The sequence below is a fragment of the Dermacentor albipictus genome, chromosome 2 (genome assembly GCF_038994185.2).
Source record: "Dermacentor albipictus isolate Rhodes 1998 colony chromosome 2, USDA_Dalb.pri_finalv2, whole genome shotgun sequence".
Lineage (NCBI taxonomy): Eukaryota > Metazoa > Arthropoda > Arachnida > Ixodida > Ixodidae > Dermacentor > Dermacentor albipictus.
In genome coordinates, this window is record NC_091822.1 from 27,708,043 (window position 1) to 27,721,958 (window position 13,916).

The 13,916-nt window shown below is 45.9% G+C and overlaps 1 protein-coding gene across 1 annotated transcript in view; it reads left to right on the forward strand.

The window, feature by feature from the left end:
* Positions 1-6,923: 6,923 nt before the first annotated feature.
* LOC135897896 (glutathione S-transferase 4-like) overlaps positions 6,924-13,916 on the forward strand; it is an 88,534-nt gene continuing 81,541 nt past the window's right edge. The window contains exon 1 of the mRNA XM_065426581.2: positions 6,924-7,298. Coding sequence (XP_065282653.1) covers positions 7,158-7,298 — 141 coding nt within the window. The 5' untranslated portion in view covers positions 6,924-7,157. The remainder of the gene's footprint in view (positions 7,299-13,916) is intronic.

The window sequence follows — 13,916 nt, forward strand, 5'->3', positions numbered from 1 at the left end:
ATGCAGCCATAATGAAGCACAGAGCGCTATGGGGATACAATAGGTACGAGGTCCTCCGAGGTATGTGGAAAGGTGTAATGGTTCCAGGACTTACATTTGGAAATGCGGTTGTTTGCTTTAAATCAGGGGTACAATCAGGACTCGACGGGAACCAAAGGTCAGTGGGTCGCCTCGCATTGGGCGCTCACGGGAAGACTACAAATGAAGCTGTGCAAGGGGATATGGGCTGGACTAGTTTTGAAGTGAGGGAAGCTCGCAGTAAAATTGAGTATGAAGAACGGCTGAGGAATATGGAGGAAAGTAAATGGGCTGGGAGAGTGTTCAGGTATCTGTACAGGCAAAACATTGATTCACAGTGGAGGAAAAGAACTAGGAAGCTTACCAGCAAGTATGCGGCCTGTAGGGTGGACAACACAACAACAAAGGTCAAGCGGAAAGTCAGAGAAGCTGAATTAATCTCATGGGTGGCGGCAATGGAAAAGAAACCTGCCATGAGTAACTACTTAAGAGGAAAAAACGAAATCAGGAAAGAAACCATTTATGATAACTCAAAGGGAAGCTCATTACTTTTCGAAGCGAGATCAGGATGCCTTAGAACACGCACCTATAAAGCGAGATATAAGAAGGAAGAAGAAGCATGTGCTTGCTGTGGTAAAGCTAGGGAAACTACGGAGCATGTTTTATTAGAATGTGAAGACGTCTACCCAGCGGTCGATGTAGGCACCACTGGCCTCCTCGAAGCCCTTGGGTTCAGAGGGAGCAGTGGTAAAACAAACATGTCCGCAAGAGACATTAGTAAGAGGCCACTGGAGGATTGGTGGAAGAAAAGTAGGGAAACGACAAAAGACGGAGACGTACAAAAGCACAGTTCACAATAGGGGATCAGAAAATTTGGGCGTGGTAGTTCGTACTGTTTTTTTGTCTTTTTTCATTGTTTAACCTAGGTAGAATATTAGGCAGTATAGTAGCAAGAGCTTGGCGGCGCAACCCACCGCCCCGTTCCAAAGGGGACGCTCATAACATCCATCCATCCATCCATCCTTCCGTGCTCCAGCACTCCAGGCCGTCATCACAAAAAGACGCATGTTTTCGCCGAAGCGCAGCAGCAGAAAGTGGACCTGGAAAAGCCCTAATGGTGAAACAAGAAAAGAAATTGATTTCATACTTTCTGCTTATCCCAGCATAGTGTAGGATGTAGAAGTGATAGATAGGGTAAAGTGCAGAGATCATAGGTGTGTGGAGGCAAGGATTAACCTCAATTTGAAGAGAGAAAGAGCAAAATTGGTCAAGAAGAAACAGGTCAACCTTGAGGCAGTAAGGGTAAAAGCAGACAAATTCAGGCTGGTACCTGCAAACAGTTTTACAGTCTTAGAATAGAGAGATGGTGATGACATAAAGCTAATGAATGAAACCGGAACTAGGCTGGCTTCAGAGGCAGCAATTGAAGTGGGAATAAAGGCAACCAGAAGGCAAAACGCTCTCCCAAGTAACAAAGGACCTAGTAATCAAAAGACAAAGAATGAAAGTGTCCAACTTAAGAGATAAGACAGAATTCGCGGGAATGTCAAAGCTGATCAACAAGGCGAAATAAGTGATATTCGATGCTATAACGTGGGAAAGACTGAAGAAGCCGTAAAAGATGGACGCAGCCTGAAATCAGTGAGAAAGAAACTTGGCATAGGACCAGCCAAGATGTATGCGCTGAAAGATAAGCAGGGTAATATCATCAGCAATCTCGAAGATATAGCGAAAGAAGCGGAAGAATTCTATACTGACCTGCGCAATAACCAGAGTTGTCAGGATACCTACACCAGAAACAGTAATGGACAGGATACAGAAACTCCTCCTATAACTAGCGAGAAGGTCAGAAGGGCCTTGCAATGCATGAAATGAGGAAGAGCGGCAAGAGAAGATGAAATAACATTCTTTTTCATCAAAGATGGAGCAGACATAATGCTTGCAAAACTGGCGTCTCTTTATACAACGTGTCTGTCGACTGCAAGAGTCCCAGAAAACTGGAAGAATGCAAACATTATACTAATCCACAAAAAGGGAGACGTTAAAGAATTGAAAAATTATAGGCCCAGTACCTTAGTCCCAGTATTATATAAAACATTTACCAAAATATTCTCCAATAGAATAAGGGCAACATTGGACTTCAGTAAATCAAGGGAACAGGCCGGCTTCAAAAAGGGATACTCTACAATGGATCACATCCATGTCATCAATCAAGTTATCGAGAAATCCGCAGAGTACAGTAAGCCTCTCTATATCGCTTTCGTAGATTACGAAAAGGCATTTGATTCAGTAGAGATACTAGTAGTCATAGAGGCATTACGTAATCAAGGAGTACAGAACGCTTACGTAAATACCTTGGAAAATATCTACAGAGGTTCTACAGCTGCCTTAATTCTACACAAGAAAAGCAGAAAGATACCTATAAAGAAAGGGTTCAGACAGGGACAAACGATCTCTCCAATGCTATTCACTGCGCAGTTGGAAGAAGTACTGAAGCTATTAAAACGGGAAGTCTTAGGCGTAGGGATCGACGGCGAATATCTCAGCAACACGTAAAGAGGCAAGTTCTGTTGCCGTACAGGTCGTTATATGGGACACTTTGAACGTAATTGACTTGTACGGCCGGGATGATGGCAGTGCCTGTGCAGCTGGTGGCTGAGACAGATACGTCGGTATAAATGTGCGTTCTTTGTTAATATGCCTCGTTCACTAATGACAGTGTGAACTGACGTAGAGCCACTGTTGATTGACGGGCCATCTTCGTAATTCCCGGAATCGTGAGGCGTACTTGTGGCTGTCGTAGGCACCGGAGGGGTATACAGTGGTCTTGCTGCTGGTGTAAAGCCGGACGGAAGGTAGCCTTGGAGCGTCGCAACAAGTAGGGAAAATGATGTGGCTGGAGGTCTTTGTCCTGGCAAAACAGCAACATAGTGACTAGGTACGTGACACAAATGTCGAATGTTTGCTCTAAGGTTGTCAATCGTTATATATCTTGGAACCAAGCAGCCTCTAGCAATCATGATAGTGGGTTAAGTCGAGGTACCATCGTGGAAACTCAAGACATTTCCGTAGAGCCTGGGCTTGCAAACTTTCGAGGGTACGAATGTTTATTTTACATGTGTTCGCCAAAACCCACAAGCTGTACCGTAAAACGCCCAGAAACAGTGTTCTGTACAGCTGCAGCATGGACCGCACCGACATGCCCCGGGTTTTTCCGCACAGGAACCTCACTATGTGTACAATAGAAATTAGGCTCCGCTTCAGGTAGGTGCAATGGGGGCACCATGAAAGAAAGCTCCCTGTGAATAAACACACCTAAGAAGCGGTGAGACTTCTTGTATTTGATACCCTAGCTATTGAGAGAAACAGGGTATGGTGCCGTGGTTTTGCGCGTAAATGCGATTAACGCGCATATTTCGATGGACACACTAGGCCTTGTTTGCGGAGGTACGAGCAAGCCCGCTGAATTCTTGCGCGTACTTGAAGAGGAGTCACCGCAGAATATCAAAGACAAATATCATCAGCGTACATTGGTAGGAGAATTGTCATGGGCAATATTTCAGCAAAGACAACCATAGTTTGGGCATAGAGAATAGAGCTCAATACCCCGCCCTGTGGGACATGCCACCGTGACAACAACAAAATGACAAAGAGACGGCTAGCTATAGGTCTAGAAGACAGTGTTTTTATTCAACACCGCGAAACTGATACAAAACTAATACAGATGATACAAAGCTGATAAATGGAACACTGTATACATACTGACCACACACAAACCATGGTGGGCATTGAGAGCACCGCACGAGCGCACCGCACATGAAACGTTGCGCTAAGGTGAGTAGTTTAGAGACCACCGTTAGCGAATTACACTTTTTAGTCCGCACATTCGTGCAATTATTACGTAGTATACATATGTTGATGAAGCTGCAGCCGACAATTCTGCCGCACTAAACATCTGGTACATCGGGTACATGAGCTCGGGCTGCTGGTTACCGGAGCATTCTTACCATTCACGCCTAATCAAGCAGGCGAAAAGAGAGGGTTCTCGGACATATATGGTACCCCCCTCCACCACCTGGCAACTGGTACCCGGAGTCCATGACCCCCCTCCACCCCCACCCGTTACTGCGCCACTGGTGATACAACCAGACAAGCTACAGGAGGACAACTGCCTACCACCCGCAGACGAATGGCGGCTGAACAGGACCCTCGCCGACATGCTAGCAATGTACGTCGACCTCGAGCACATGTACGCCGACCTCGTCGGTGACGCCACGCTGCCGCACGTCACCGACAAAGAGAATCTTGACATCACCACCTATGTCTAGCACGCCGAAGAAGCCCGTCAGCTCGACCGCCTGCGCATCAAGAATCAGCAGAGGACCAACAGCCGGCACTACAACCTCCGACGACGCTGCGTCGAGTACCAGCCCGGTGACCGTGTTTGGGTTTGGACCCCAATACTCCGATGAGGACTTAGCAAGAAACTTTTGCGACGCTATTTCGGACCCTACAAAATCATCCGACGCATTGGTGCACTGGACTATGAGGTTGTGCCAGGCGGCATTTCGAAATCACAGCGGCGCCGCTCACGGCCTGAAATAGTCCATTTTGTGCGCCTTAGGCCCTCCTATACCAACACTAACTCTGGGATTTTGTTTCTCTGTTTGCTTGTTATTCCTCTTCACTGCATGAGCTTTATTTTTTTGCGCTCTTGATTGTTGCATCGGGACGGTGCTTCTTGAGAGGGGGCCATTGACACGTGTACTTATCCTTTTCTCGGGGACCGCATTTCAGCCACTTATCGCTCTTATCGCTCTTAACTTATCGCTCAGCGCAGGACGCGCCTGCATGTATGGGAAGTTTCTCGAAATGTTATTGATGGTTCTATCCGGCGTCTGCAGCCATCAGAGCTTGTGTAATCTGACCGTATGCGTGACGCGAATTGTGTAGTACTTTCTGGAACATAGGCGGGCACCAGCGATTATTGTGGAAAGTTCGATGGTTGTTGTATAAAAGCCGACGCGCTTGACCTGCAGATCAGATTTTCGATGATCGCTGACTCTGTTCGCCGCTATCGCTATGCTTTGGATGTAGCCTCTTTTGCTGGGCACAGGTTCGCGCAATAAGGAGTTAGTTTCGTCATTTACAGTTTTGCTACTGTGTTCATGACCGTAACTACCACGTGAAAATATTTAGACACCTCGACGCTCTCGCGCGACTGCATCGTGCGGCTGCTCACTCATGCGCACAACTCTTGTAACGCTTAAGATTTCACGAAGGCTCGTAGTGGACCCGAGACATAGCCTCCTCTAGACATATATCCTCCTCTAGGCTATGCCCGAGAGATGCATTCGCTTTGTCACCCATTGCATTTTTTCGCCACGTCCCCCACAGCCATGAATGTTTTAAGCTTTGACTAAATATTTATTTTACCTTTGCAAATGCCATATCTAGAACTCTTAGTTTGTGGGAACTACGTCCGCACCGAATGTCTTTTATTCTGGTATATATTCTGGGCACGTGCTGTGGCATCGGCGCCCTTGTATGGGCGGCGAAATTCCAACCACCTATTGGCCTAGTGACCTGGCTAGAAATTTTTTGCTGGAGAGGTAGCACGCGGGATCACCTAGAACAAGCAAATGACCGGGATGAGGGACCTACCACGCGAATGGATTCCGAGGCTTTCAAAGTTTATACTTCGTACTTACAGTAGTGCATAGTATATTTGCGGAAAGAGGCCTAAAAGTCGAAATTGCGAATATGGCGTCCTGCAACTACATAAACGTGGTATATTAAACAAGGGCATGCTGTGAAATGTATACATGCTGTATGTGAAGCTATATATATATATATATATATATATATATATATATATATATATATATATATATATATATATATATATATATATAGGGCATGGGTGAAAGAACCAAGGAAAGCTCTCTGCTGAAAAAAAAACGAAAAAGAAGTCACCGACGATCCCGATACTCCCTAATGAAAAATTTGAGCCCAGCTCTATAGTCATATTCAAGTGGACAGTCGGTCTGGTGAGGTACTCTGCGAACGGAGCGAAGTGTGCCGCCTGGCTAATCTGGGGATCGCGGGAGCCAGCACATGGGGCCAGGTAGGCTTTGTTGCGCTTGTCAGGCTCCGGTTTCGGTGGCTTCCATCTCATTGTAGATAAATTCAGGAATAGTCGCGTCTTATTCTCGTCTTCTGTGTTAAAAACAGACGTGAACTTTCTCGAACAACAACAACAATGAAGAAACGGGCACAGAGTTTGAGCCTAATAAACGGGGGGAGGGGTGGGGGGCGTCCTATAAACACTTTGCAGGGCCGATCCAATGTTGTTGCAGTGGTGTTGACCGCCGTCCCGTCCAGATCGCTTTCTTGAGACAGTAGGAGAGGAACTGCGATTTGTCGAGGTGTTGGGGATCCCTTGAACATCCCTCTCGGACTTATATTCCAGTACCCCGGTTCCTGTTCGCGCATGTGGGATTCCGAGCGTCGGATATTTTATCTACAGCTTCGAGATTTTATTATCGAAGCCGCACTTTTTAATATGGCTACTTCTTGCAGCTAAGATAAATCGATTTTAGGGACGCAAAACAAAGAGAAAGGAAAAAACGCGAGGCCACACGCACTGACATTTTTACCAAAAGCTCTCAACTATAAACGCACAAGATGGATAGCGCAATTAACAGAAAATGACCTCGCCGTTCCACAAAAGCAACGCGGTGGCGGCAATCACTTGGAAAGCGCGACCCGCGGTGCTTTACTTGCTTGCGAAATAAGAGAGGTCGCTGACCGCGATGCCGCGCTATTCACGGCCTCTGCTCGCCGTAATCGCCGGTGCACACACTGCCGGAAAGCGCGACATACACGTGCCGCCACTCTGTGGACTGGTTTCTCAGGGCGAACGGTAGCGGATACCCGTCTGTCGCACTCCCCGACCGCTTTCGCACCGGTGCATTTCTTTTGCACCAGCGGTCGCAGAAACGTCGTTGCTCGTAGCACGGTGCAGAGAGACGCTCCGCGGTGCCGCAGTATTCGCAATACGTTGCCAGGATATCATTTATCTGAGCCTATATATAGAAGAGCGGATTGTCGAGTGTCGCGCGCTATTGGTCTCCGGCATGCCCGTGGCTCTGTACAACCAGTACGGCAGCCCGCCCTGCGCATTCGTGCGCATGGTGGCCAGACACCTCGGAGTTGACCTGGAGCTACGGAACCTGGATATGTTCAAAGGGGACCACGTGACACCGGAGTATATAAAGGTGAGAGAAAGCGGAAGAGTACGCATTTGGGCTGGTTGGTTCTTGATTACGAGCAATAAACAGCGCTGAGCAACAGGACGAAGAGAGGGACACAGACCACAGCGCTGACTAACAACCAAGTGTCTTTATTCTATCAGTCAGCATATATGCACTCTGCCACTATCTCAAAGCCCAAAAACAACAGGAATTCATCATGCGCTGGGCAGAAATTGCAATCAATGAGATAGGAAGGCTATCTCCTACGTAAGGAGAGAAATGGAGGGGTGCTTACACATGTTTCGCCGCTATTATGAATGTGAAAGGCTTCGGAAATAAGACGTGCGTGGTCATCGCGGTATTTTGACAAATAGGTCACATCTTTCAAAGATGGCTTGTAGCCGCATTCATTGCAATGCAGTGATAGTTGACTATCTCCAGCATGTTTTCGAACCTTGTTTGAGTGTTCGCGCATGCGGTCATGGATGCACCACCCCGTTTGACCGATGTAGAAACGCTTGCATGAAAGAAGAATCTCATAGACCACACAGTCACAACAGTCAACAACAAACCTTTGTCTGCGCTGCTTTTTACAACTTTTTTAAGTGTTCTCAGTCACCCGATTGACATGGTGGCACGGACTACCTAATTTATTTCTGGCAGTGAACGACAGCCTAACGCCTGCGCTGCTGACTATCTTCTTGAGATTATGCGCAACCTGGTGCACATGTGGGATAACCGCAACCATTTGTCGTGAGTGATTCTCAGATTGAGAAGCTGCCGATTGCTTTCTTTGAAGGCTTGTTGCGAGGCTTTCAGCGATGCTAGATAAAAGTGGTAACGGGAAACCTGCGCGATTCAGCCTGGCTGCTTGTAATTGGAAGCTTGCCTCTACTTGGTGGTCGCAAGACCTCCTGAGGGTCGCCTTCATGCAAGATCTTGCAATACCGGGCTTGAGTAACTTTGAGTGCGCTGATGAAAATGGAAGAAGGTTCTTGTTAGGCGGAGGAGGCATAACCCCAACTGCATTTTTTAGACTTGGAGCGCTCGTTCTCAAGCAACCATGCATGTTGGCATTAGGTTTCTCGGTCTCACAAGCGCCTTCTTCCATTTTCATCAGCGCACTCAAATTTACTTAAGCGCGATATTGAAATCCGTTCGTTCTAAGCTTTCGGAACTCGATAGAGGTTTTGTCGAAATCAATAAAAGGCTCACTAAAAATGAAGACGATTGCTCATCCATCACAACAATGAAAGAACAAGTAACTAATACCGGGCCCTCTCGGAAGAGAGCGCGTCGAAAATCGGTAGCCTAGCCGCAAGAACAGATGATCACGAAGACAGGGCACGCCGATTGAACCTCGTTTTCTTTGGCTTTGATGACTCGACTCGGGAGACGAGGGAGCAATCCGAAAAACTAGTAAGTAAGCTGTGCGCTGAGAAGCTCGAGATTCACGTGGAGCCAGCGGATATTGAACGGGCACATCGGCTTGGGTCTTTCCAGCCAAATAAAAACATACCTATCGTCGTCAAATTTACGCATTTCAAGTTTAAGGAGACTCTTCTATCAAGTGCCAGAAAACTGAAGGGCTCTTCATACAGCGTTTCCAAAGACTTCTTCAGCCACTCGGTTGGTCCGTAAGCAAATACTCGAGTTCGCAAGCGCACAGGGCAAACCCTTCAAGTATACGCTACATTAAGCTAAGCATTGGAACTTCGACGTTGTTGTACGACCACGCTTCCTGGAAAGTTGTTGCTCGTCACTCGTAGCTGAAGGCCGTCACTCGTGCACAAAACAACGTAACTCTTTGCCTTTCCTTTACATTAATATTCGGAGTATATTACCGAAGCTTGATTCTTTGCGTAACATAACTGACACTACAGAAAGAAAAATAATTGCACTAACTTAAACATGGTTGCATTCTTCCGTTATCGACTCCGAAATCGCTTCTTGCTTACGAGGCTTCAACATCTTTCGGCACGACCGCGTTAACAGGTGAGGTGAGGGCGTCTTAATTGCAACTCACCATAGCTTACGCTGCTATCAACTTGTTAACCATAGTGACCCAGAAATCATTTTCATACTTTCGCAAGTTTTCCACTCACCTCTGATTAAAGGCGCGTGTTACCGACCTCCGGACGCTGACTGTGCCTTCTTCAACAAATTCCATGATGCGCTACATTCTCTGCTTGTATTGAACCCCCGCTCAGTGTTAATCCTACTTGGCGATTTCATTTTTCCATCAATAACGTGGAAAGATCTCGCCCTCGCGGCGTCGAAACGTTCCATCGAAAGCGATTTTATTAACACATGCCTCATTTTTAACATATCTCAGCTTGTCACGAATACTACAAGAGAGAGCGCACATTCACCCACATACTAGACTTCGTGCTCACAACCCACCCCGATCACATTCCGCCACTCAAGCACTTACGTGGTCTCAGTGATCACGCAATACTCCACGGTACATATTCTTGTGACCCAACACACATTAAAAAGCAAACAAAGACATTAACACTTTATGATAAAGGTGACTATGGCGCCATTTACAAGGAATTAAACGAGTTTTCTATAGATTTTATCAATAACTTTTCTCAACATTCAGTCGAGTTCAAAAATAAAATAAAAGAATTAGTTGATTTATACGTGAACACAGTCACCGTAACAGAACGAGCTTCACCGTGGTTTAACAACGCGTTATAGCGACTGAAGAACAAGATGAAAAGACTATTTCGTTCGGCAAAACAATCTAACACACTTTCCGCATGAAATAGGTACCGCATCACTGAAAAGGAATTCGACTCTCTCGCCACCAAAACTAAACGTTCCTTCCTATCATCTACTTTACCGGCTATCCTACGAAACAGTCCTGTCAAGTTATCAACCCTAAGCCTTGTCCGCCTATATCACTCAGTGATGACCTCAACTTTCCCGCGCGAAACGAGGTCGTCGCTGTAATACTAAACTCTACCTTCCCTTCAGTGTTTACCGATGAGCCTCTAGGCGATCTCCCAGATTATCCCTATTCTGATCACCATGAGATGCGTGGCACAAAAATTGAAGCTAACGGAATAATAAAAATAATCGAGTGCCTGAGACTTACATCATCAGTTGGAATCGATTACATCAATGCAGATATCCTAAAACATACAAAATGCATTTCCAGCGCTCTTTTATCGCAGGTTTTCCAGCAATCCCTCGTGACCGGCATTGTACCTCATGACTGGAAGGTTGGCAAAATAATTCCTATGCACAAGAACAGCCCTAAACCATCGCAAGAAAACTATCGCCCCATATCGATTACAAGTGCCCCTTCAAAAATAATGGAGAACATAATTTATTCCCACATTATGAAATTTCTAACAACCGTAAATTTTTTCATCCCTGCCAACATGGATTCTTAAACGATCACTCATGTTCTACCCAACTATAGCCATGTTCATTAACTATACAGCTCCAGCCTAGACGTTAACGTGCCCGTCGACGCACTCTCTTTAGATTTTGAGAAAGCTTTTGACAAAGTTGCTCATCAACGCCTTCCAGTTAAACTCTCGCATTTAACCCGCTTGTCCTAAACTGGGTGCGTGACTTCCTTACTAATCGTCAACAGTTTGTGTGAGCTAACAACCGTGCGTCTCGTAACGTGCCGGTTGTCTTGGGCGTGCCACAGGGCACGGTTCAGGGCCCTTCACTTTTCCGGATTTATATAAATGATCTTCCCAATAATATCTCCTCTAACATTCGATTATTCGCCGATGACTGTTATCTACCGCAGCATCAACAACAAACTTGACTCTACCAAGCTCCAAAATGATCTGCATCCCGTCGAAAAATGGTGTGACATGTGGTTGATGTTCCTCGACACAAAGAAATCTGCACTCGTTCCCTTCCACCGTCGGTCGTCGTATTTCACAATATGTTACACAATTTACGGTTCGCAAATATCTTCCCTAAACTCAAATAAATATCTTGGCATCTGCCTATCTGGTGATCTTACATGGTCGTCTCACATAGTTAACATCACAAACGATGCTTACCGCACCCTCGCTTATTTACGTCGGAACTTGCATCAATCCCCGTCCTCTCTGAAAATACTTGCTTACCAAACGCTAGTGCGACCTAAACTCGAGTACGCCAGAGCAGTTTGGGACCCCCATCAGATTAACTTTTCAAACATGTTGGAATTGGTCCAAAATCGCGCTGCAAGGTTAATTTATTCAGATTGCTCTTATCTAACTAGCGTCACAGCACTAAAATCCAATGCCAACCTTCTCAGTTTTGAATGCCGCCGCAAAATGTAGAGGCTTTCGACTTTTCACAAATTTTAACACTCGTTGATTAACCCCGCTGTCATCACTCCCGCTATTCGACTATCACTTCGCATAAGTCACCAAAAAGCTGTTCATCCCTCACAAGCCCATACTACTGCGCATATGACTTCATTTTTCGTCCAAACGGCAAAGGATTGGAACCAGTCCCGTAGATGCTGTAAACAATACCGACCCCGATAAATTTAAAGTTCTTCTGGCTGACATTATTAAATAGTGTTATGCACTGCTCGCACTCTCCAGGTTGTAAAACGCTGCATCGAAAGCTTTATATGTATACATCAAGTGAAGTAAATTTTTTTAATGCGCTGAATATTACCCATATCTACATTTATGTATTTTACTGCTAGGTGTGTTGTATGTACTACTTGTCTGTATTTGTTCATAGTTTTGCATTCTTGTATTTAGTGTTTCTTTTTTGTAGTTGAATTGTTTCTATTTACGGTTAACCATTCCTCATGTAAAACCCCGCAACAGAGGTATTTTGAGGTAAATAAATAAATAAATAAATAAGTAAGTAAGCGAGTGCCCCGAAGCTGGACAGAACCAAGGTAATGTTGTTTGCCGTCGCGTGCAGATACTCGGAATATTTTTTTCATTCTACCTAATTAAATAATTAGTCCTAATTTATTAATGCACTTCTACAATACTATAATTAGATGAAAAGCGTCGATGAGACAATTGAAGAGCAACACGAAAAACTCCCAATACAGCTTTGTGTTGCTCAATACGTGCTACATAAACTAGTTTTCCTAGGCGTGAAACAAGCCCGCGAATACACGCAAAGTGCCTCGAGTGGCCAGTCGCGCGTGAAAAAAGACAAGTCAACATGTCGAAACGTTGGCTCCCGCTTTATCTTGTTCTTGTTTTGCTCTTGGTCTCTGATTTTCACAGTACGCGGGATGTGCATAATATTTCCTTTTGTTTTTCCTTTTAATTTCAGTTTCTCCTTTTCAAATAGAATCGTCTTAAGCAACTTCCTGACGCCTGATCCTTTGTCTTAGTGAGTACGCGCGATAAAGGAGGACCACCACCACCACCACCATCACATCATCACCATCATCATCATCATGGTCAACTCCATTTTCCTGCTTTGGTGGCACCGCGTGCATTTTTGGCGATCCACCTTAGTTCCACCAGGCAGCGCGGGCCTCAAGCGTCCGAGCCATTTCTACGGGCTCGGCGCGCATTCCTGAAACTAGGCCTCGGTAAGAAACTTCTTGGGACGCGGCATCCTGGCGGGAGACGGTCCAGTATAGCGGCTTGGAGACGCAGTTCCCAAGGTGCAATGAAGTGGGAAGAAGTGAGCGCCTCTTTCACGAAGAGTCCTGACGTCTCTACAGCGTCTGGCATATATCGTCACTTCGATTTCTGGATGCGTAGGGATTCCACGCCACTTGTGGAAGAGCCCTGGCGCGCTTTCCGGGAAGTAGAGAGCGGATGTGTCAAGCGATAAGCGTTTGCCTTTCGGGGCACTTCGGCACTGCGGTCGCTATCTTCGGGATTGGCTCACATTTTAAGACTGCGCTTGACACTACCCTTGGGAATCGGCCCAAGGACTGCACTAACTCGTTGTACTGTATAGCCTTCGGGATTGGCCCATTAAATTCGTAAAACCGATGGCAGATGACAAAAAAAAGGTACACTACATTCGACAAGAATGCTTCGCATTAAAAGAAAGCATAAACCTTGTCACTTGACAGCAGAGAACCACCACGTGGTCAATGAAATTGGCACTTGCCCATTGACACGTGGCATTGATTATATTTCTCCTGTGACCGCTTTTCACCGGCTAACAAATGTTAAACGTTACCGCTCGGTATACAGGAAGCGCCGGCATGCATTGGAAGTTTCTCGAATATTATCGATGGTTCATCCGTTTCTACTGTCACCGAACCTTGTGCAATCTGATTGTTTACACGACGCGCATTGTGTAGTGCTTTCGGGAAGGCACGCGGACACCAGCGATTACGCCGGAACCTTCGACGATTCATGAATTTCCGGAGTCCTCCACTATGGTGTGCCTCATAATCAGCATAATCAGAAAGTGGTTTTGGCACGTAAAACCCCATAATTAATCGACGATTCATGTATAAAAGCCGGCGCACATGACCCACTCATCAGATTTTCGACAACCGCCAACTGTGCTCGCCACTATCATTGCACTTGTGTTACTTGTGATTCTGGGCACAGGTTCGCCCAATAAGCAGTTTTCATTACTCAAAGGTTTCACTGCTCCTTATTTGTTCACCGTCACTACAACGTGAAATATGGTGGAGGTGTATCATCGTTCATGTTCCGGACACCCCGCAGA